This window comes from Pristiophorus japonicus, unplaced genomic scaffold, assembly GCF_044704955.1.
Source record: "Pristiophorus japonicus isolate sPriJap1 unplaced genomic scaffold, sPriJap1.hap1 HAP1_SCAFFOLD_468, whole genome shotgun sequence".
In the NCBI taxonomy this organism is placed as follows: Eukaryota; Metazoa; Chordata; class Chondrichthyes; family Pristiophoridae; genus Pristiophorus; species Pristiophorus japonicus.
The window spans coordinates 368,884-392,793 of NW_027254372.1; the positions used below are offsets into that span (position 1 = coordinate 368,884).

Consider the following 23,910-nt stretch of genomic DNA (forward strand, 5'->3'; position numbering starts at 1 on the left):
CCCTAATTTCCTGTTTGATGCCCTCCCCAACATCACTACGACTGTTTGGAGGTCTGTACACAACTCCCACTAATGTTTTTTGCCCTTTGGTATTCCGTAGCTCCACCCATACCGATTCCACATCATCCAAGCTAATGTCTTTCCTTACAATTGCATTAATTTCCTATTTAACCAGCAACACCACCCCGCCTCCTTTTCCTTTCTGTCTATCCTTCCTAAATGTTGAATACCCTTGGATGTTGAGTTCCCAGCCTTGGTCACCCTGGAGCCTTGTCTCCGTGATGCCAACCACATCGTATCCGTTAACTGCTATCTGCGCAGTTAATTCGTCCACCTTATTCCGAATACTCCTTGCATTGAGGCACGGAGCCTTCAGGCTTGCCTTTTTAACACACTTAGACTCTTTAGAATTCTGCTGCAAAGTGGCCCTTTTTTTTTTGCCTTGAGTTTCTCAGCCCTCCACTTTTACTCATCTCCTTTCTGTCTTTCGCTTCTGTCTCCATTTTGTTAACAGCAGCAACAACAATCGATTCCAACCCCTGCAGTCACTTGTGAGCTCGCTCAGTACAAACGGTCTGCACCCGGCAGGACCGGAACCAATGTTTGCAAGTGCTGTTGGGGAGGGTTTAAACTAATATGGCAGGGGGATGGGAATCTATGCAGGGAGACAGAGTAAAATGGGGGCAGAAGCAAAAGGTAGAAAGGAGATAAGGAAAAGTGGAGGGCAGAGACATCAAAGGCAAAAATCAAAAAAGGCCACATTACAACATAATTTTAAAAGAATCAAGAGTGTTAAAAACACAAGCCTGAAGGATCTGTGTCTCAATGTGAGGAGCATTCATAATAAGGCGCAGATAGCTGTTAACGGATATAATGTAATTGGGATTACGGAGACATGGCTGCAGGGTGACCAAAGCTGGGAACTCAACATCCAGGGGTATTCAGTATTCAGGAAGGATAGACAGAAAGGAAAAGGAGATGGGGTAGTGTTGCTGGTTAAGGAGGAGATAAATACAATAGTAAGGAAGGACATTAACTTGGATGATGTGTAATCTGTACGGGTACAGCTGCGGAACACCAAAGGGCAGAAAATGTGAGTGGGAGTTGTGTACAGATCACCAAACAATAGTAGTGAGTTTGGGGATGGCATCAAACAGGAAATTATGGATGCGTGCAATAAAGGTACGGCATTTATCATGGGTGACTTTAATCTACATATAGATTGGGCTAACCAAACTGGTAGCAATACGGTGGAGGAGTATTGCCTGGAGTGTAAAAGGGATGGTTTTCTCGACCAATATGCCAAGGAGCCAACTCGAGAGCTGGCCATCCTAGACTGGATGTTGTGTAATGAGAGAGGATTAATTAGCAATCTTGTTGTGCGAGGCCCCTTGGGGAAGAGTGACCATAATATGGTAAAATTATTCCTTAAGATGGAGAGTGACACAGTTAAATCAGAGACTAGGGTACTGAACTTAAAGAAAGGTACCTTCGATGGTATGAGACGTGAATTGGCGAGGATAGACTGGCGAATGATACTTAAAGTGTTGATGGTGGCTAGATAATGGCAGACATTTAAAGATCACATGGATGAACTTCAACAATTGTACATCCCTCTCTGGCGTAAAAATAAAATCGGGAAGATGGCTCAACCATGCTAACAAGGGAAATTAGGGATAGTGTTAAATCCAAAGAAGAGGCATATAAATTGGACAGAAAAAGTAGCAAACCTGAGGACTGGGAGAAATTTAGAATCCAGTAGAGGAGGACAAAGGGTTTAATTAGGAGGGGGGAAATCATCATCATAGGCAATCCCTCAAAACGAGGATGACTTGCTTCCATGCCAAAATAGGATGAGTAAACAGGTGTTACAATAAAGCACCTAATATTCCAGGTCCCGAACTACATCCTGAAGGGTGGAAGATGCCTGTGCATGGATTTTTTTAATGTGTGGTGGCCGTTGCACACCAGCCACCATATGGGCTTGACAGAGCTAGGTCTTGGTCCAGTGGCAAGGATTAACCAGGACGACTGGAGACCAGCTTTGCTGCATGGACCTAGTGCACACACATATCGCAGTGTGGGCTGGCCCGTGCTGCCTCTGGGCCCCTGGCCCAGAACTCACACCTCTCCTGGGCCCCAATCACGTCCCTCCACAGTCTCTCGCCGCTTCTTCGCCCCGACCTCGCTGCTCCTGCTGCACCGACCCACGGTCCAATCATCAACCTGGACCTTGATGACATCACTCTTTGTTGCCTTCACAGCTCGCGCTGCTCCCTGAAGCTGCATGCCTCCACGCTGCTCCCTGGGCCGCACGCTGCTCATTTTATGGCCCCGATCTGCCATAACATATCCCGATCTTCCAATATAACATGGACAGGGTATCCGGTCATTTATCACATTGCTGTTTGTGGGAGCTTGCTGTGTTCAAATTGGCTGCCGCGTTTCCCACATTACAACAGTGACTACACTCCAAAAGTACTTCATTGGCTGTAAAGCGTTTGAGACGTTTGGTGGACATGAAAGGCGCTATATCAATGCAAGTCTTTCTTAATACAAAAGCAAAATACTGCAGATGCTGAAATCTGAAATAATAACAAACTGTTGGAAATCTCAGCAGGTCAGGCAACATCTGAGAGCAAAAATAGAGTGTGAGAGGAAGCTTGCAGGAAACATAAAAACTGACTGCAAAAGCTTCTATAGATATGTGAAGAGAACTAGATAAGTGAAAACAAATATAGGTCGCTTGCAGTCAGAATCAGATAAATTTATAATGTGGAACAAAGAAATGGCAGGCCAATTGAACAAATACTTTGGTTCTGTCTTCACTAAGGAAGACACAAATAACCTTTCAGAAATATTAGGGGACCAAGGGTCTAGCGAGAAGGGGGAACTGAAGGAAATCCTGATTAGTCAGGAAATTGTGTTACGGAAATTTATGGGATTGAAGGCCGATAAATCCCCAGGGCCTGATAGACTGCATCCCAGAGTACTTAAGGAAATGGCCCTAGAAATAGTGGATGCATTGGTGGTCATTTTCCTTCATTCTATCGACTCTGGATCAGTTTCTGTGGATTTAAGGGTAGCGAGTGTAATACCACTTTTTGAAAAAGTGAGCAAGAAAACAGAATTATAGACCGGTTAGCCTGACATCAGTCGTGGGGAAAATGTTGGAATCAATGATTAAAAATGTAACAGCAGTGCATTTGGAAAGCAGTGACAGGATCGGTCCAAGTCAGCATGGATTTATGAAAGGGAAATCATGCTTGACAAATCTTCTAGAATTTTTTGACGATGTAACTAGTGGAGTGGACAAGGGAGAGCCAGTGGATGTGGTGTATTTGGACTTTCAAAAGGCTTTTGACAAGATCCCACAAAAGAGATTAGTGTGCAAAATTAAAGCACATGGTATTGGGGGTAATGTATTGACGTGAATAGAGAACTGGTTGGCAGACAGGAAGCAAAGAGTAGGCATAAATGGGTCCTTTTCAGAATGGCAGGTAGTGACTAGTGGGGTACCGCAAGGTTCAGTGCTGGGACCTCAGCTATTTACAATATACATTAATGATTTAGACGAAGGAATTGAATGTAATCTCTCCAAGTTTGCAGATGACACTAAGCTGGGTGGCAGCGTGAGCTGTGAGGAGGATGCTAAGAGGACAGGTTGCATGAGTGGGCTTGGACAGGTTGCATGAGTGGGCAAATGCATGGCAGATGCAGTATGATGTAGATAAATGTGAGGTTATCCACTTTGGTGGCAAAAACATGAAGGCAGAATATTATCTGAATGGTGACAGATTAGGAAAAGGGGAGGTACATCGAGATCTGGGTGTCATGGTACATCAGTCATTAAACGTTGGCATGCAGGTACAGCAGGCAGTTAAGGCGGCAAGTGGCATGTTGGCCTTCATAGCGAGAGGATTTGAGTATAGCAGGGAAGTCTTACTGCAGTTGAACAGGGCCTTGGTGAGGCCACACCTTGAATATTGTGTACAGTTTTGGTCTCCTAATCTGAGGATGGACATTCTTGCTATTGATGAGGGAGTGCAGCGAAGGTTCACCAGACTGATTCCTGGGATGGCAGGACTGACATATGAAGAAAGACTGGATCAACTCGGCTTATATTCACTGGAATTTAGAAGAATAAGAGTGGATCTCATAGAAACATAAAATTCTGACAGGATTGGACGGGTTAGATGCAGGAAGAATGTTCCGGATGTTGGGGAAGTCCAGAACCAGGTCTCACAGTCTAAGGATAAGGGGTAAGCCAATTAAGACTGAGATGAGGAGAAACTTCTTCACTCAGAGAATTGTGAACCTGTGGAATTCTCTACCACAGAAAGTTGTTCAGGCCAGTTCGTTAGATATATTCAAAAGGGAGTTAGATGTGGCTCTTACAGCTAAAGGGATCAAGGGGTATGGGGAGAAAGCATTGAATGGTGGTGCAGGCTCGAAGGGCCGAATGGCCTACTCCTGCATTTATTTTCTATGTTTCTATAACGGGCAAAAATCTGGCAGATGGACCATGTGGTAAAATGTCAGGTTATCCCCTTTGGTAGGAAAAAGAAAAAACAAAATTATTGAAATGGGGACTATTGCAAAATGCTGCAGTACAGAGGGATCTGGAGGTTCTTCGACATGAAACTCAAAAAGTTAGCATGCAAATACAGCAAGTAATCAGGAAGGCAAATGCAATGCTGGCCTTTATTGCAAGGGGGGTGGAGTATGAAAGTAGGGAAGTCCTGCTACACCTGTACAGGGCATTGGTAAAACCACACCTGGAATACTGCGCACAGTTTTAGTCTGGACTTGTCTCTATTCCCATGCCGAGGGGATTGCTGCACCAGATGGGAGAGGCAATATTTGGGGACACGGATTCCCCACCAATTCCCATTCCCCTTCTTTCTGGTGGATAATGGAGGGGCCACTGTGTGTAATGTGCAAGTCAGTAAAAATTGTCAGTAAGCTCTTTCTAATTGGACATTTTATTCAGTAGAAACTTTCACACACTATTGCAGATTTTGGACCAAAGATCAATTTAGGATTAAAGTAAAAGTTCACAATTTTATTGCAAACTAACTTTTTGTTGAGAGTTGCTGAATTAAGGGGAAAGATAACACACCATGTTTCTTACATGGACACTGCAGCCCCGAGAACACAATCAGCAATATATCCAGAATATTAAAGTCCAGCCCAGTTATAGGGTTATTAACATCAGCAGAAACAAACCCCAACTGTCAGAATGAACATGGTTCAGTCAGGATGTGATTAACAGCAGTAATAACAGCAGATACCAACCCCTGCAGTCACTTGTGAACTCGCTGGTGTGTCAGCAGGTGGGATGACCGAGTGAATCCTTTCCCACACTCTGAGCAGGTGAATGGCCTCTCCCCAGTGTGAACTCGCTGGTGTATCAGCAGGGTGGATGACCGAATGAATCCCTTCCCACACTCAGAGCAGGTGAATGGCCTCTCCCCAGTGTGAACTTGCTGGTGTATCAGCAGGTCGGATGATCGAGTGAATCCCTTCCCACACTCAGAGCAGGTGAATGGCCTCTCCCCAGTGTGAACTCGCTGGTGTCTCAGCAGGTCGGCTGAACATGTGAATCCCTTCCCACATTCAGAGCAGGTGAATGGCCTCTCCCCGGTGTGAAGTCGCATGTGTATCAGCAGGGAGTATGACCGAGTGAAACCCTTCCCACACTCTGAGCAGGTGAATGGCCTCTCCCCAGTGTGAACTCGCTGGTGTGCCAGCAGGGTGGATGACTGAATGAATCCCTTCCCACACTCTGAGCAGATGAACGGCCTCTTCCCAGTGTGAACTCGCTGGTGTGTCAGCAGGGTGGATGACCGAATGAATCCCTTCCCACACTCTGAGCAGGTGAATGGCCTCTCCCCAGTGTGAACTCGCTGGTGTTTCAGCAGGTAGGATGACTGAGTAAATCCCTTCCCACACTCAGAGCAGGTGAATGGCCTCTCCTCAGTGTGAACTCGCTGGTGTATCTGCAGGATGGATGAATAAATGAATCCCTTCCCACACTCAGAGCAGGTGAACGGTCTCTCCCCGGTGTGAACTCGCCGATGAGCTATAAGTTGGGATGACCCAGTGTATCCCTTCCCACACTCTGAGCAGGTGAACGGCCTCTCCCCAGTGTGACTGCGTCGATGAATTTCCAGCTTAGACGGTGATCTGAATACCTTCCCACAGTCACCACATTTCCACGGTTTCTCCATGGTGCGGGTATCCTTGTGACTCTCCGTGGTCGGACGATGGGTTGAAGCCTCGCGCACGCACACAACACGTTTACAGTTTCTTCGCGCTGTGAATGGTGCGATGATTTTTCAGGCTGTTTAATTGGTTAAAGCTCTTTCCACAGGCAGTGCACTGGAACACTCACTCGGGTGTGTGTGTCTCGGTGCTTTTCCAGACACACTGATGTTTGAAATCTTTTCCCACAGACAGAACAGACAAACATTTCTCCTTCCACTTTCAAAGGCCGATGATATTCAGGTCCTGATGAATCGATTGACTCCGTCAGATCTTGACGTGATGTTTGGTTTGTGTTTCCTGTGTGAAAATCTCCCCTTCTAATATTCTGTAAAAGGAGATAATAAAACTCATCACTGTCAGTACAAGACAGAAATTCAGGATAGACACAACTAGTTTCCATGGAACATTCTTTCCTCTCTTGTTCTTCCAAAGCTGTAAATCCCTATACCACACATTGTCCCTCCTGCTGTGCTGAAATCCAAACCCATCGCACATTTCTAGACTGTTTCTCCTCCCCTCCCAGTTTTCACCACCAATTCTGGCTGGGTTCAGTTCTACACTCACTGGTTCCCCTCCCTCTCCACCCCTGAAGGTGCTGACTCTGGCTGGGTTCAGTTCTACACTCACTGGTTCCTCTCCCTCTCCACCCCTGAAGGTGCTGACTATGGCTGGGCCCAGTTCCACATTCACTGGTTTCCCTCCCTCTCTTCCCCTAAAAGTGCTGACTCTGGCTTTGAGGAACAAGGTGAATGAAGAGGAACCAGTGGATGTGGTGTATTTGGACTTCCAGAGGTATTTGACAAGGTGCCACATAAAAGGTTACCGCACAAGATAATAGTTCACGGGGTTGGGGGTAATATATTCGCATGGATAGGATTGGTTAACTAACAGAAAACAGAGATTCGGGATAAATTCTCGGTTTGGCAATCAGTAACTAGTGGGGTGCTGCAGGAATCAGTGTTGGGCCCCCAACTGTTTATAATCTAGATTAATGAATTGGATGAAGGGATCGAGTGTAATGTAGCCAAGATGGGAGGAAATGTAATGTGCGAGGAGGACACAAAAAACCTGCAAAATGACATAGACAGGCTAAGTGAGTGGGCAAAAATTTGGCAGATGGAGTATAATGTTGGAAAGTGTGAGGTTATGCACTTTGGCAGAAAAAAATTCGAAGAGCATGTTATTATTTAAATGGAGAAAAATTTGCAGTACAGCGGGACCTGGGGAGTCCTGCTGCATGAAACACAAAAGGTAAGTATGCAGGTACAGCAAGTGAACAGGAAGGCCAATGGAATCTTGGCCTTTATTGCAAAGGAGATGTTGTATAAAAGCAGGGATGTCTTGCTACAGTTATACGGGGTATTGGTGAGGCCACACCTAGAATACTGCATACAGTTTTGGTTTCCATATCTAAGAAAGGATATACTTGCTTTGGAGGCAGTTCAGAGAAGGTTCACAAGGTTGATTCCGGAGATGAGGGGGTTGACTTATGAGGAAAGGTTGAGAAGGTTGGGCCTCTACTCATTGGAATTCAGACGAATGAGAGGTGATTTTATCGAAACGTATAAGATTATGAGGGAGCTTGACAAGGTGGATGCAGAGAGGGTGTTTCCACTGATAGGGGAGACTAGAACTAGAGGGCATAATCTTAGAGTAAGGGGCCGCCCATTTAAAACTGAGATGAGGAGGAATGTCGTCCCTCAAAGGGTTGTAAATCTGTGCAATTTGCTGCCTCAGAGAGCTGTGGAAGCTGGCTCATTGAATAAATTTAAGACAGAGATAGACAATTTCTTAATCGATAAGGGAATAAGGGGTTATGGGGAGCAGAGAGAGAAGTGGACCTGAGTCCATGATCGGCTCAACCATGATCGTATTAAATGGTGGAGCAGACTCGAGGGGCCGTATGACCTACTTCTTCTTATGTTCTTATGCAGACTCTGGCTGGGTTCAGTTGTACACTCACTGGTTCCCCTTCCTCCCCTCCCCTGATGGTGCTGACTCTGGCTGGGTTCAGTTCTACACTCACTGGTTCCCCTCCCTCTCCCTCCCCTGATGGTGGTGATTCTGGCTGGGTTCAGTTCTACACTCACTGGTTCCCCTCTCTCTCCTCCCCTGATGGTGCTGACTCTGGCTGGGTTCAGTTCTTCAATGAAATGTTCACCACTCTCTGCTCCCTTGATGGTGCTGACTCTGGCTGGGTCCAGTTCTTCAATCACACGTTTCCCACTCTCTGCTCCCCTGATGGTGCTGACTCTGGCTGGGTTCAGTTCTTCAATCACACGTTCCTTTCTCTCTCCGCCCCTGAAGGTTCTGACTCTGGCTGGGTTCAGTTCCACACTCACTGGTTCCTCACCTCTCCTGAAGATGCTGACTCTGGCTGGGTTCAGTTCTACACTCACTGGTTCCCCTCTCTCTCCTCCCCTGATGGTGCTGACTCTGACTGGGTTCAGTTCTACAATAACTGGTTTCCTCTCTCTCTCCTCCTCTGAAGTGCTGGCTATCTTAGATCTGGTCCTGTGTAATGAGATAGGATTAATAAACAATCTCCGAATAAAGGAGCCCCTTGGAATGAGTGATCATAGCGTGGTTGAATTTTAAATTCAGATGGAGAGCGAGAAATTTGGATCTCAAACCAGAGTTCTAAGCTTAAATGATGGAGACTACATAGGTATGAGGGCAGATTGGGCAAAAGTGGACTGGGAAAATAGATTAAAGTGTAGGATGGTTAAAGTGTAGGGCCAAATTACAGCAAAATTCTAAAGGGGCAAAGTGTGTTAAAAACACAAGCCTGAAGGCTCTGTGCCTCAATGCGAGGAGTATTCGGAATAAGGTGGACGAATTAACTGCACAGATAGCTGTTAACGGATATGATGTAATTGGCATCACGGAGACATGGCTCCAGGGGGACCAAGGCTTGGAACTCACCATCCAGGGGTATTCAACATTCAGGAAGGATAGACAGAATGGAAAAGGAGGTGGGGTGGCATTGCTGGTTAAAGAGGAAAGTAATGCAATAGTAAGGAAGGACATTAGCTTGGATGATGTGGAATCAGTATGGATGGAGCTACGGAGTATCAAAGGGCAGAAAACGCGAGTGGGAATTATGTACAGACCACCAAACAGTAGTAGTGAGGTTGGGGACAGCATCAATTAAGAAATTAGGGATGCGTGCAATAAAGGTACAACAGTTATCATGGGCGATTTTAATCTACATATTGATTGGGCTAACCAAACTGGTAGCAATGCTGTGGAGGAGGATGTCCTGGTGTGTATTAGAGATCGTTTTCTAGACCAATATGTCGAGGAACCAACTAGAGGGCTGGCCATCCTAGACTGGGTGATGTGTAATGAGAGAGGACTAATTAGCAATCTTGTTATGCGAGGCCCCTTAGGGATGAGTGACCATAATATGGTAGAATTCTTTATTAAGATGGAGAGTTACACATAATTAAGGTGAAGATAGGCACATTTTTGAGCGATAAGGGAGTAAAAGGTTATGGGGAGCGGACGGGGAATTGGAACCTAATCCATGATCGGATCAGCAATTATCTTATTGAATGGGGAGCAGGCTCAAGGGGCCAAATGGCCTACACCTGCTCCTATTTCTTATGTTCTCGACAGTTTCCCCTCCACTCCCAGTTTTCACCATCGATTCTGGCTCAGTTCAGTTCTACACTCACAGGTTCCCCTCCCCTGAAGGTGCTGACTCTGGCTGGGTTCAGTTCTACACTCACTGGTTTCCCTCCCCTGAAGGTGCTGACTCTGGCTGGGTTCAGTTCTACACTCACTGGTTCCCCTCCCCTGAAGGTGCTGACTCTGGCTCAGTTCAGTTCTACACTCACTGGTTCCCCTCCCCTGAAGGTGCTGACTCTGGCTGGGTTCAGTTCCAGACACTGACATCATTCAAATTGTTCCTGCACCAACATGGCCGCGCATGCGCTTTGCTACTCACTGAATATAGATGGCAGACCGTTGAACCTGACTTCCTGCACAAATATGTCCGCCGTTAGCCTGGGCCTGTGGCCGGGAGAAAGCCCCGAAGCTGCAACCGCCGATATTCCGGTTATTATTTCGGGCTTGCGGCGGGCACCGGTTGTTTATGAAGCCTCCCCGGCTCCCCGCTGGTTCATTACTCCGCTCTGTACCGATGAAAAGGACACTTCTGAGGAACCAACCCAAAACATACTGCCTCCGCCATTACCCGCACCACAAATGCTCCAAAGCCCCTCCCCCGCCCCCCCAGGACCCGCGCCTGCGCACTGAGCTCCTGTAGTCTGGGTGCAGCACATTCTTCCCCGCGGGGCATGCTGAGTACATAAGACCATGAGAAATAGGAGCAGGAGTGGGCCACCCGGACCCCTGGGCCTGCTCCCCATTCAATAAGATCATGGCTGATCTGATCATAGAGTCAGCTCCACTTCCCTGCCCGCTCCCCAGAGCCCTTTACTCCCTTATCGCTCAAAAATTTGTCCATCTCCGCCTTAAATATATTCAATGAACCAGCCTCCACTGCTCTCTAGGGCAGAGAATTCCACAGATTTACAACCCTCTGAGAAAAGAAATTCCTCGTCATCTCAGTTTTAAATGGGTTGAGGAGAAAGGCTACATTTGTGAATAGAACAGGATTTACTGTGATTTCACTGGGCACTGTACCATGTTCATTCTGGCAGCTCTTGTTCGTTTCTGATGAACTTAATAACCCCTATACCTGAGCTGGAATTTAAAACCCTGTCTAAATATTGAATAAATTATCTGTGTTTCAAACACAGTGTTTCGAATATTTGATTGCTCCGTGATCACAGGAGACCAAGTGATGTTCCATTTTAGTGCTTTTTCTTAATCTAACTTATATCACTTCTCACCTAGTTTGCCTTCTATCATATCAACCCCCAGACTTGTTCTGTTTAAGGTCCTACAAGACGAATTTGTGGAGCTAGGAGCTAAATTAAAAAGTAGGACATCAAAGGTATTAATCTCAGGATTGCTATCAATGCCACGTGCTAGTCAGAGTAGGAAGCACAGGATAGCTCAGATGAATACATGGCTTGAGCAGTGGTGCAGAAGGGAGGGATTCAAATTCCTGGGATATTGGAACCAGTTCTGGGGGAGGTGGGACCAGTACAATTGATCTGCACATGGGAGGGACCGGAACCAATGTCCTCGGGGGAGTGTTTGCTCGTGCTGTTGGGGAGGGGTTAGACTAATATGGCAGGGGGATGGGAACCTATGCAGGGAGACAGAGGGAAGTAGAATGGGGGCAGAAGCAAACCCATTGTAAATGTCAACAATTGTAATTAAGTGCTGTTCACACTGCAGTGTCATTTATTTAGAATTTTGTACATCAACAACAATACCAGGAATTAGTGAGTGTAGATGAACCAGAGTAGAATGCAGAAGTAGAAAGAAAAAAAGTAAAAGTGAGGGCAGAGAAACCCAAGACAAAAAGCAAAAAGGGCCACATTACAGCAAAATTCTAAAGGGGCAAAGTGTGTTAAATAGACAAACCTGAAGGCTCTGTGCCTCAATGCGAGGAGTATTCGTAATAAGCTGGAGGAATTAACTGCACAGATAGCTGTTAACGGATATGATGTAATTAGCATCACAGAGACATGGCTCCAGGGTGACCAAGGCTGGGAACTCAACATCCAGGGGTATTCAACATTCAGGAAGGATAGACAGAATGGAAAAGGAGGTGGGGTGGCGTTGCTGGTTAAAGAGGAAATTCGTGCAATAGTAAGGAAGGACATTAGCTTGGATGATGTGGAATCAGTATGGGTGGAGCTATGGAATACCAAAGGGCAGAAAACCCTAGTGGGAATTATGTACAAACCACCAAACAATAGTATTGAGGTTGGGGACAGCATCAAATAAGAAATTAGGGATGCGTGCAACAAAGATACAGCAGTTATCATGGGCGACTTTAATCTGCATATTGATTGGGCTAACCAAACTGGTAACAATGCGGTGGAAGAGGATTTCCTGGAGTCTTTTACGGATGGTTTTCGAGACCAATATGTCGAGGAACCAATTAGAGGGCTGTCCATCCTAGACTGGATGATGTGTAATAACAAAGGACTAATTAGCACTCTTATTTGCGAGGCCCTTTGAGGAAGAGTGACCATAATATGGTAGAATTCTTCATTAAGATGGAGAGTGACACTGTTAATTCAGAGACTAGGGTCCTGAACTTAGGAAAGGTAACTTCGATGGTATGAGACATGAATTGGCTAGAATAGACTGGTGAATGAGACTTAAAGGGTTGACGGTGGCTTGGCAATGGCAAACATTTAAAGATCACATGGATGAACTTCAACAATTGTACATCCCTGTCTGGAGTAAAAATAAAACGGGGAAAGTGGCTCAACCGTGGCTAACAAGGTAAATTAAGTATAGTGTTCAATCCAAGGAAGAGGCATATCAACTGGTCAGATAAAACAGCAAATCTGAGGACTGGGAGAATTTTATAATTCAGCAGAGGAGAACAAAGGGTTTAATTAGGAGGCGGAAAATAGAGTTTGAGAGGAAGCTTGCTGGGAACATAAAAACCGGCTGCAAAAGCTTCTATAGATATGTGAAGAGAAAAAGATTAGTGAAGACAAACGTAGGTCCCTTGCAGTCAGATTCAGGTGAATTTATAATGGGGAACAAAGAAATGGCAGACCAGTTGAACAAATACTTTGGTTCTGTCTTCACGAAGAAAGACACCAATAACCTTCCGGAAATATGAGTGGACCGAGGTTCTAGTGAGAAGGAGGAGCTGAAGGAAATCCTTATTAGGCGGGAAATTGTGTGAGGGAAATTGATGGGATTGAAGGCCGATAAATTCCCGGGGCCTGATCGTCTGCATCCCAGAGTACTTAAGGAAATGGCCCTAGAAATAGTGGATGCATTGGTGATCATTTTCCAACCGTCTATCGACTCTAGATCAGTTCATATTGGCTGGAGGGTTGCTAATGTAACGGCACTTTTTTAAAAAGGAGGGAGAGAGAAAACGGGTAATTATAGATCAGTTAGCCTGACATCAGTAGTGGGAAAAATGTTGGAATCAATTATTAAAGATGAAATAACAGCGCATTTGGAAAGCAGTGACAGGATCAGTTCAAGTCAGCATGGATTTATGAAAGGGAAATCATGCTTGACAAATCTTCTAGAATTTTTTCAGGATAGTGGATGCGGTGTATTTGGACTTTCAAAAGGCTTTTGACAAGGTCCCACACAAGAGATTGGTTTGCAAAATCAAAGCACATGGTATTGGGGGTAATGTACTGACGTGGATAGAGAACTGGTTGGCAGACAGGAAGGAGAGAGTCGGGATAAACGGGTCCTTTTCAGAATGGCAGGCAGTGACTAGTGGAATGGTTCAGTGCTGGGACCCCAGCTATTTACAATATACATTAATGATTTATGTGAAGGAATTGAGTGTACTATCTCCAAGTTTGCAGATGACACTAAGCTGGGTGGCGGTGTGAGCTGTGAGGAGGACGTTAAGAGGCTGCAGGGTGACTTGGACAGGTTAGGTGAGTGGGCAAACTCATTGCAGATGCAGTATAATGTGGATAAATGTGAGCTTATCCACTTTGGTGGAAAAAATATGAAGGCAGAATATTATCTAAATGGCGGCAGATTAGGAAAGGGGAATTACAACGAGACCTGGGTATCATGGTACATCAGCCATTGAAAGTTGGCGTGCGGTACAGCAGATGGTGAAGAAGGCAAATGGTATGTGGGCGTTCATATCTAGCGGATTTGAGTACAGGAGCAGGGAGGTCTTACTGCAGTTGTACAGGGCCTTAGTGAGGCCTCACCTGGAATATTGTGTTCAGTTTTGGTTCCTAATCTGAGGAAGGACGTTCTTGCTATTGAGGGAGTGCAGCGAAGGTTCACCAGACTGATTCCCGGGATGGCAGGACTGACATATGAGGAGAGACTGGATCGACTGGGCCTTTATTCACTGGAGTTTAGAAGAAATTAAAAACCAATGCGTATAAGGTGGCCAAGGTTAGTGGGAAACTAGAAGATTGGGAAATTTTTAAACAACAGCAAAGAATGACTAAGAAAGCAATAAAGAAAGGAAAGATAGATTACGAAAGTAAACTCGCGCAAAACATAAAAACAGATAGTAAAAGCTTTTACCGATATATAAAACGGAAGAGAGTGACTAAAGTAAATGTTGGTCCCTTAGAAGATGAGAAGGGGGATTTAATAATGGGAAATGTGGAGATGGCTGAGAACTTAAACAATTATTTTGCTTCGGTCATCACAGTGGAAGACACAAAAACCATGCCAAAAATTGCTGGTCACAGGAATGTGGGAAGGGAGGACCTTGAGACAATCACTGTCGCTAGGGAGGTAGTGCTGGACAGGCTAATGGGACTCAAGGTAGACAAGTCCCCTGGTCCTGATGAAATGCATCCCAGGGTATTAAATGAGATGGCAGAAGTTATAGCAGATGCATTCGTTATAATCTACCAAAATTCTCTGGAGTCTGGGGTGGTACCAGCGGATTGGAAAGCAGCTAATGTAACGCCTCTGTTTAAAAAAGGGGGCAGACAAAAGGCTGGTTAGTTTAACATTTGTAGTGGGGAAAATGCTTGAAGCTATCATTAAGGAAGAAACAGCAGGACATCTAGATAGGAATAGTGCAATCAAGCAGACGCAACATGGATTCATGAAGGAGAAATCATGTTTAACTAATTTACTGGAATTCTTTGAGGACATAATGAGCATGGTGGATAGAGGTGTACCGATGGATGTGATGTATTTAGATTTCCAAAAGGTATTCGATAAGGTGCCACACAAAAGGTTACTGCTGAAGATAAAGGTACGTGGAATCAGAGGAAATGCATTAGCATGGATAGAGAATTGGCTGGCTAACAGAAAACAGAGAGTCGGGATAAATGGGTCCTTTTCGGGTTGGAAATCAGTGGTTAGTGGTGTGCCACAGGGATCGGTGCTGGGACCACAACTGCTTACAATATACATAATTGACCTGGAAGAGGGGACAGAATGTAGTGTAATAAAATTTGCAGATGACACAAAGATTAGTGGGAAAGCTGGTTGTGTGGAGGACACAGAGAGGCTGCAAAGAGATTTAGATAGGTTAAGCGAATGGGCTAAGGTTTGGCAGATGGAATACAATGTCGGAAAATGTGAGGTCATCCACCTTGGGGAAAAAAACCGTAAAAGCGAATATTATTTGAATGGGTAGAAATTACAACATGCTGCGGTGCAGAGGGACCTGGGGGTCCTTGTGCATGAACTCTTTTGGGGGAAACAAAAACATTAAATCGTGGCCCCCCGATCTGGGGGACGCACCAAACATTTACAAGGCCCTTTTTTTTTGTTTTTTGTATTTTTTTTGTTTGTTTTTTTTTAAAGTTTTTTTTTGGGCACTAAAATCATATTTTTTTCTCCAAGTGCCCCCTATAAAAGGGGAGGGGGACACTAAAAACACCGGCAATTAAAACAAATGAAACTTTAAAATATAAAATCAAATAAAAATTTGGTTGCCGGGCGTGATGATGCACTCCAGTCCCTCCAGTGCCCACCTCTCGCGGAAGGCCGCGAGCGTACCGGTGGACACCGCGTGCTCCATCTCCAAGGACACCCTGGCACGGATGTACGCGCAGAAGAGAGGCAGGCAGTCAGGTTGAACGACCCCCTCGACCGCCCGCTGCCTGGACCGGCTGATGGCACACTTGGCCGTGCTCAGGAGCAGTCCTACGAGGAGACCCTCGGACCTACCCGCTCCCCTCCGCACAGGGTGCCCAAAGATCAGGAGTGTGGGACTGAAGTGCAGCCAGAATTTCAGGAGCAGCCCCTTTAAATAATAAAACAGGGGCAATAATAAAACAGGGGCTCCTTGTGCATGAATCCCAAAAAAAAGTTAGTTTGCAGGTGCAGCAGGTAATCAGGAAGGCGAATGAAATGTTGGCCTTCATTGTGAGAGGGATGGAGTACAAAAGCAGGGAGGTCCTGCTGCAACTGTACAGGGTATTGGTGAGGCCGCACCTGGAGTACTGCGTGCAGTTTTGGTCACCTTACTTAAGGAAGGATATACTAGCATTTGAGGGGGTACAGAGATGATTCACTCGGCTGATTCCGGAGAGGAGGGGGTTACCTTATGATGATAGATTGAGTAGAGTGGGTCTTTACTCGTTGGAGTTCAGAAGGATGAGGGGTGATTTTATAGAAACATTTAAAAATAATGAAAGGGATAGACAAGATAGAGGCAGAGAGGTTGTTTCCACTGGTAGGGGAGACTAGAACTAGGGGGGCACAGCCTCAAAATACGAGGGAGCCAATTTAAAACCGAGTTGAGAAGGAATTTCTTCTCCCAGAAGGTTGTGAATCTGTGGGATTCCCTGCCCAAGGAAGCAGTTGAGGCTAGTTCATTGAATGTATTCAAATCACAGATAGATAGATTGTTAACCAATAAGGGAATTAAGGGTTATGGGGAGGGGGCGGGTAAGTGGAGCTGAGTCCACGGCCAGATCAGCCATGATCTTTTTGAATCGCGGAGCAGGCTCGAGGGGCTAGATGGCCTACTCCTGTCCCTAATTCTTATGTTCTTATGTACGCTCGTTTGAGACACTACTTCCTCACCCTCAATCTGTATTACAAATTCAACCATACTGTGATCACTCATTCCGAAAGGATCTTTTACTTGGAGATCGTTTATTATTCCTGTCTCATTACACAGGAGCACATCCAAGATAGCTTGCTCCCTTGTAGGTTCTGTAACATACTGTTCTAAGAAACAATCCCGTATGCATTCTATGAATTCCTCCTCAAGGCTACCCTGTGCGATTTGATTTGACCAATCGATATGTAGGTTAAAATCCCCCATGATTACTGCCATTCCTTTTTCACATGCCTCGATTATTCCCTTGATTATTGTCCGCCCCAACGTGAAGTTATTATTTGGGGGCCTATAAACTTTTCCCCCTTATTATCTCTAATCTCCACCCACAATGATTCAACATTTTGTTCATTAGAGCCAATATCGTCTCTCACAACTGCCCTGATATTATCCTTTATTAACAGAGCTACCCCACCTCCTTTCCCTTCTTGTCTATCTTTCCGAATCGTCAGATACCCGTGTATGTTTAATTCTCAGTCTTGGCCACCCTGCAACCACTCTATCTAATCTGTCTGGATCCCTCATGATTTTGAACACCTCTATCAATTCTGCTCTCAACCTTCTCTGCTCAAAGAAGAACAACCCCAGCTTCTCCAGTCTATCCACGTAACTGAAGTCCCTCATCTCATGAATCATTCTTGTAAATCTTTTCTGCACCCTTTCTAAGGCCTTCACATCATAATGTGCGGTGACCAGAATTGGACACACTGCTCCAGTTGAGGCTGAACCAGTGTTTTACAAAGGTTCATCATAACCTCCTTGCTTTTGTCTGCCCAGGATCCTGTAAGTTTTTTAACTGCTTTCTCAACCTTTTCTGCCACCTTCAGCGATTTGTGCGCGTAAACCCACAGTTCTCACTGTTCATGCACCCCCTTTAGGATTGTACCCTTTAGTTTATATTGCCTCTCCTCATTTATTTATTTATGCTTCTCTAATTTTATTTCTTAACTCAAATTCACGGCCTTAATTTATTACTTCCTCTGCGCCCGTCAACTTAATCTGGCAGCATAATGTTGGCGAGTGTTAATTGATTGCCCTGGGAACCAACAGGAAGAGAGCTCAGAGATCGGTGGTGTTATGCTCATAATAAAGTAATTCAACTGAGTACTGTAGACAATGAGTAAGTGTGACCTTAGCTCCTTTATTCAGACTCCAGAGTGTTGGTACAGTGTGGGAGGCCAGCATATATACAGTGCTCCAAAGGGATGCTGGGATCCAACAGGTAAGCCCTCTGGTGGCAGTATTATACAGGTTGCCTGGGGTTGCATACATGACATCACTCCCTCCCAAAGTTAATAGTACTCTTATTTACAGGGTGAGACGATTTGGGGTTTTTCGCTCCCTTGTCGATAGACTCGGTAGAAATGCGGGTGTGAGTGAGTTGGTTGGTTCTTCGCTGGGCTGCTGGACAGCTGGACAGCTGGCCTTGCTGGGCTGCTGGGGATGGTGAGTTCAGTTTCGTGGTCAACCGTGATGTCGGTTGCCACTTGTGTGTATGTTGGAGGGTCGAAGTTGGAGTCCTCATTGGGTTGCTCGTGGCTGTTTGTGAATCACAGTTTGGTTTGATCCAAAGCCTTTTTGAATATTAGTCCATTGGCAAGTTTGACCTGAAACACCCTAATCTCTTCTTTGGCTATGACAGTGCCAGCAAGCCATTTGGGACCATATCCATAACTGAGTACAAATACAGGGTCATTGATTCAATATCACGTGACAAGTTTGCACGATCATGGTACATGTTTTATTGATGCCACCTGTCTTCGATGTGATCATGGAGATCAGGGTGGACAAGAGAGAGCCTTGTTTTGAGCGCCCTTTTCATGAGCAGCTCGGCTGGAGGAACCCCGGTGAGCGAGTGGGGTCTGGTGCAGTAGCTGAGCAGGACTCGGGTGAGGCGGGTTTGCAGGGAACCTTCCAACACGCATGTCAAGCTTTGCTTGATGGTCTGGACTGCACATTCTGCCTGACCATTGAATGTGGGCTTGAACGGGACAGATGTGAAGTGCTTGATCCTATTGCGGGTCATGAATTCCTTGAATTCAGCACTGGTGAAGTATGGCCCATTGTCACTGACAAGGACATCGGGCAGGCCATGTGTGGCAAACATGGCTCGTAGGTTTTCGATGTGGCAGTGGGAACATGCTTACAGACATTATTACACATTCAATCCATTTTTAATAAGCATCCACAACAACCAAAAACAGGAATGGGCCGCAAAGTCAACGTGGATCCTCGACCATGGTTTGGAGTGCCATGATCACAAACTTAGCGGTGCCTCTCTGGGTGCATTACTCAGTTGAGAGCAACTGTTGCATTGGCGCATGCACAACTCTAAGTCTACCTTGATGCCGGGCCACCACACATGGGATCTGGCTATAGCTTTCATCATTATTATCCCTGGATGGGTACTGTGTAGGTCACGTATGAACATTTCCCTGACAGGGGGATGGGAACCTATGCACAGAGACAGAGGGAAATAAAATGGGGGCAGAAGCAAAAGATAGAAAGGAGAATAGTAAAAGTGGAGGGCAGAGAAACCCAAGGCAAAAATCAAAAAGGGCCATATTACAGCAAAATTCTAAAGGGGCAAAGAGTGTTAAAAAGACAAGCCTGAAGGCTCTGTGCCTCAATACGAGGAGTATTCGTAATAAGGTGGATGAATTAACTGCGCAGGCAGCTATTAAAGATTATGATATAATTGGGATTACGGAGACATAGCTCCAGGGTGACCGAGGCAGGGAACTCAACATCCAGGGATATTCAACATTCAGGAAGGATAGACAGAAAGGAAAAGGAGGTGGGGTAGCGTTGTTAGTTAAAGAGGAAATTAACGCAACAGTAAGAAAGGACATTAGCTTGGATGATGTGGAATCTGTATGGGTAGAGCTGCGGAATATCAAAGGGCAGAAAACGCTAGTGGGAGTTGTGTACAGACCACCAAACAATAGTAGTGAGGTTCGGAATGGCATCAAGCAAGAAATTAGCGATATAGCAGTTATCATGGGCGACTTTAATCTACATCTAGATTGGGTTAACCAAGGTGGTAGCAATGCGGTGGAGCAGGATTTCCTGGAGTGTATGAGGGATGGCTTTCTAGTTCAATATGTCGAGGAACCAACTAGAGAGCTGGCCATACTAGACTGGGTGTTGTGTAATGAGAGAGAATTAATTAGCAATCTTGTTGTGCGAGGCCCCCTGGGGAAGAGTGACCATAATATGGTAGAATTCTTTATTAAGATGGAGAGTGACAGGGTTAATTCAGAGACTAGTGTCCCGAACTTAAGGAAAGGTAACTTCAATGGTATGAGACGTGAATCGGCTAGGATAGACTGGAAAATAATTCTTAAAGGGTTGACAGTGGATAGGCAATGGCAGACATTTATAGATTACATGGATGAATTTCAACAATTGTACTTCCCTGTCTGGAGTAAAAAATAAAAAGGGGAAGGTAGCTCAACCGTGGCTAACAAGGGAAATTAGGGACAATGTTAAATCCAAGGAAGAGGCATATAAATTGGCCAGAAAAAGCAGCAAATCTGAGGACTGGGAGAAATTTAGAATGCAGCAGAGGAGGTCAAAGGGTCTAATTAGGAGGGAAAATAAAGTATGAGAGGAAGCTTGCAGAGAACATTTAAACTGACTGCAAAAGCTTTTATAGATATGTGAAGAGAAAAAGATTAGTGAAGACCAACGTAGGTCCTTTGCAGACAGAATCTGGTGAATTTATATGGGAAACAAAGAAATGGCAGACCAATTGAACAAATACTTTGGTTCTGCCTTCACTAAGGAAGACACAAATAACCTTCCGGAAATACTAGGGATTCGAGGGTCTAGCAAAAAGGAGGAACTGAAGGAAATCCTTATTAGTCAGGAAATTGTGTTTGGGAAATTGATGGGATTGAAGGCCGATAAATCTCAAGGGGCTGATAGGCTGCATCCCAGAGTATTTAAGGCCCGAGAAATAGTGAATGCATTGGTGATCATTTCCCAACATTCTATTGTCTCTGGATCAGTTCCTATGGACTAGAGGGTAGCTAAGTAACACCACTTTTTAAAAAAGGAGGGAGAGAGAAAACAGGGAATTCTAGACTGGTTAGCCTTACATCGGTGGTGGGGAAAATGTTGGAATCAATTACTAAAGATGAAATAGCAGCGCGTTTGGAAAGCAGTGACAGGATCGGTCCAAGTCAGCATGGATTTATGAAAGGGAAATCATGCTTGACAAATCTTCTAGAATTTTTAGAGGATGTAACTAGTAGAGTGGACACAGTGGATGTGGTGTATGTGGACTTGCAAAAGGCTTTTGCCAAGGTCCCACACAAGAGATTAGTGTGCAAAATTAAAGCACATGGTATTGGGTTTAATGTATTGACGTGGATAGAGAACTGGTTGGCAGACAGGAAGCAGAGAGTCGGAATAAACGGGTCCTTTTCAGAATGGCAGGCAGTGACTAGTGGAGTGCCGCAGGGCTCAGTGCTGGAACCCCAGCTATTTACAATATACATCAATAATTTAGATGAGGGCATTGAGTATAATATCGCCAAGTTTGCAGATGACACTAAGCTGGGTGGCGGTGTGAGCTGTGAGGAGGATGCTAAGAAACTGCAGGGTGACTTGGACAGGTTAGGTGAGTGGGCAAATGCATGGGAGATGCAGTATAATGTGGATAAATGTGAGGTTATCCACTTTGGTGGCAAAAACAGGAAGGCAGAATATTATCTGAATGGTGACAGATTAGGAAAAGGGGAGGTGCAATGAGAAATGGGTGTCATGGTACATCAGTCATTGAAGTTTGGCATGCAGGTACAGCAGTTAGTGAAGGTGGCAAATGGCATGTTGGCCTTCATAGCTAGAGGATTTGAGTATAGGAGCAGGGAGGTCTTACTGCAGTTGTACAGGGCCTTGCTGACGCCACACCTGGAATATTGTGTTAGTTTTGGTCTCCAAATCTGAGGAAGGACGTTCTTGCTATTGAGGGAGTGCAGCGAAGGTTCACCAGACTGATTCCCGGGATGGCAGGACTGACATATCAAGAAAGACTGGATCAACTGGGCTTGTATCCACTGGAGTTTAGAAGAATGAGAGGGGGTCTCATGGAAACATATAAAATTCTGATGGGACTGGACAAGTTCGAGGCAGGAAGAATTTTCCCATTGCTGGGGAGTTCTAGAACCAGGGGTCACAGTCTAAGAATAAGGGGTAAGCCATTTAGGACCGAGCTGAGGAGAAACCTCTTCACTCAGAGAATTGTGAACCTGTGGAATTCTCTACCGCAGAAAGTTGTTGAGTCCAGTTCGTTAGATATATTCAAAAAGGAGTTAGATATGGTCCTTACGGCCAAAGGGATCAAGGGGTATGGAGAGAAAGCGGAAAGGGGTACTGAGGTTGAATGATTAGCCATGATCTTATTGAATGGCGGTGCAGGCTCGAAGGGCCATTTGGCCTGCTCTGCATCTAATTTCTATGTTTCTATGATTCTTGGGCAAAACCACGAGATTACCCCACAAAAGAAAGTGCACCTGTATGGACATTTCGTCTTTGCTCCATTGGAACTGCTTGATCTTTCATGCATTTCCGCTGGGACGCTGGACCAGCTCCCATGGAGGACACAGTTTTTTTTACAAGGGATAGTAAAGGATCCTGGCTGGTTTAGATCCTGATCTGGCAGGCTGGAACGGGTGCCTTTTCGTTTGCAAATGCATCCATCACCAAGAGCAAGTCTGCAGGCTGTGCCATTTCCACCGCGGTGGTGGGCAATGGTAGCCAACTGAGAGCATCAGTGCATTTCTCTGCCTGGTCTGTGGTGGATTACATAGTTGTATGCAGCCAGCATGAGCACCCATGTTTGGATGCGGGCAGAGGCATTGGTATTAATCCCTTTGCTCTCTGAGAATAGCGATATGAGCGGCTTATGATCAGTTTCCAGCTCAAACATGAGACCAAACATGAGATACTGGTGCATTTTTTTCACCCCGTAAACGCATGCCAGAGCTTCTTTTTCAATCATGCTATAGGCCCTTTTGGCCTTGGACAAGCTCCTGGACGCATAGGCGACTGGTAGCAATGTTCCCGATTTGTTAGCTTGTTGTAACACACACCGGATCCTGTATGAAGACACATCGCAAGCTAGCACTAAACGTTTACATGGGTTATACAAGACAAGCAGTTTGTTGGAACATAACAGATTTCTGGCTTTCTCAAAAGCAGCCACTTGTGATTTCCCCCATATCCAGTTGTCTCCCTTGCGTAGCACATGTAGGGGTTCCAGCAAGGTGCGTAAACCGGGTAGGAAATTACCAAAATAGTTGAGGAGTCCCCAGAACGACCTCAGCTCTGTCACGTTCTGTGGTCTCGGCATGTTCTTGATGGCTCTTCTGTCTAGGTGTCGGTTGGTCTGATGCCGTCTGCCGCGGTTCTTCTCCCTAAGAACTCGACCTCTGGTGCCAGGAAAACACACTTTGCGCATTTCAACCTGAGTCCCTCGCGATCTAGCTGACTTAGAACCTCTTCCAGGTTCTGCAAGTGTTCGATGGTGTCCCGACCTATGACCAGTATGTTGTCCTAGAAAACAACGGTGTGCAGAACCGACTGTGGCAGACTCTCCATGTTCCTTTGGAAAATTGCCGCGGCCGATCGAATCCCAAACGGGCACCTATTGTAGATGAACAGACCTTTGTGCGTGTTGATGCAGGTGAGGCCTTTTGAAGATTCCACCAGCTCCTGCGTCATGTAAGCCAGGTTCAACTTGGTGAATGTCTTTCCTCCAACCAGAGTCGCAAATAGGTCGTCTGCCTTAGGTAGTGGGTACTGGTCCTGCAGCGAAAAACAATTAATCATTACTTTATAGTACCCACAAATTCTGACCGTGCTGTCACCTTTTAGAACTGGAACAATAGGACTGGCCCACTCATTGAAGTCCACCGGCGCGATGATGCCTTCTCACTGCAGCCTGTCCAGCTCAATTTCCACTTTCTCTCACATCATATATGGTACCGCCC

The 23,910-nt window shown here is 45.5% G+C and overlaps 1 protein-coding gene across 9 annotated transcripts in view; it reads right to left on the reverse strand.

Annotated features, from left to right (window-relative positions):
- Positions 1-4,954: 4,954 nt before the first annotated feature.
- The window catches only part of LOC139252423 (zinc finger protein 432-like), a 70,414-nt gene continuing 51,458 nt past the window's right edge, over positions 4,955-23,910 (reverse strand). For 4 of the 9 annotated variants that reach the window (XM_070873411.1, XM_070873410.1, XM_070873412.1 and 1 more), the window contains 2 exons: positions 10,223-10,409; positions 4,957-6,595 (listed from right to left, as the gene is read on the reverse strand). In XM_070873411.1, coding sequence (XP_070729512.1) covers positions 5,307-6,233 — 927 coding nt within the window. In that variant the 5' untranslated portion in view covers positions 6,234-6,595; positions 10,223-10,409 and the 3' untranslated portion in view covers positions 4,957-5,306. Of the gene's footprint in view, positions 6,596-10,222; positions 10,410-18,033; positions 23,726-23,910 lie in introns of those variants that run through there. The other 5 variants (XM_070873415.1, XM_070873414.1, XM_070873413.1 and 2 more) reach the window with 3 other exon arrangements.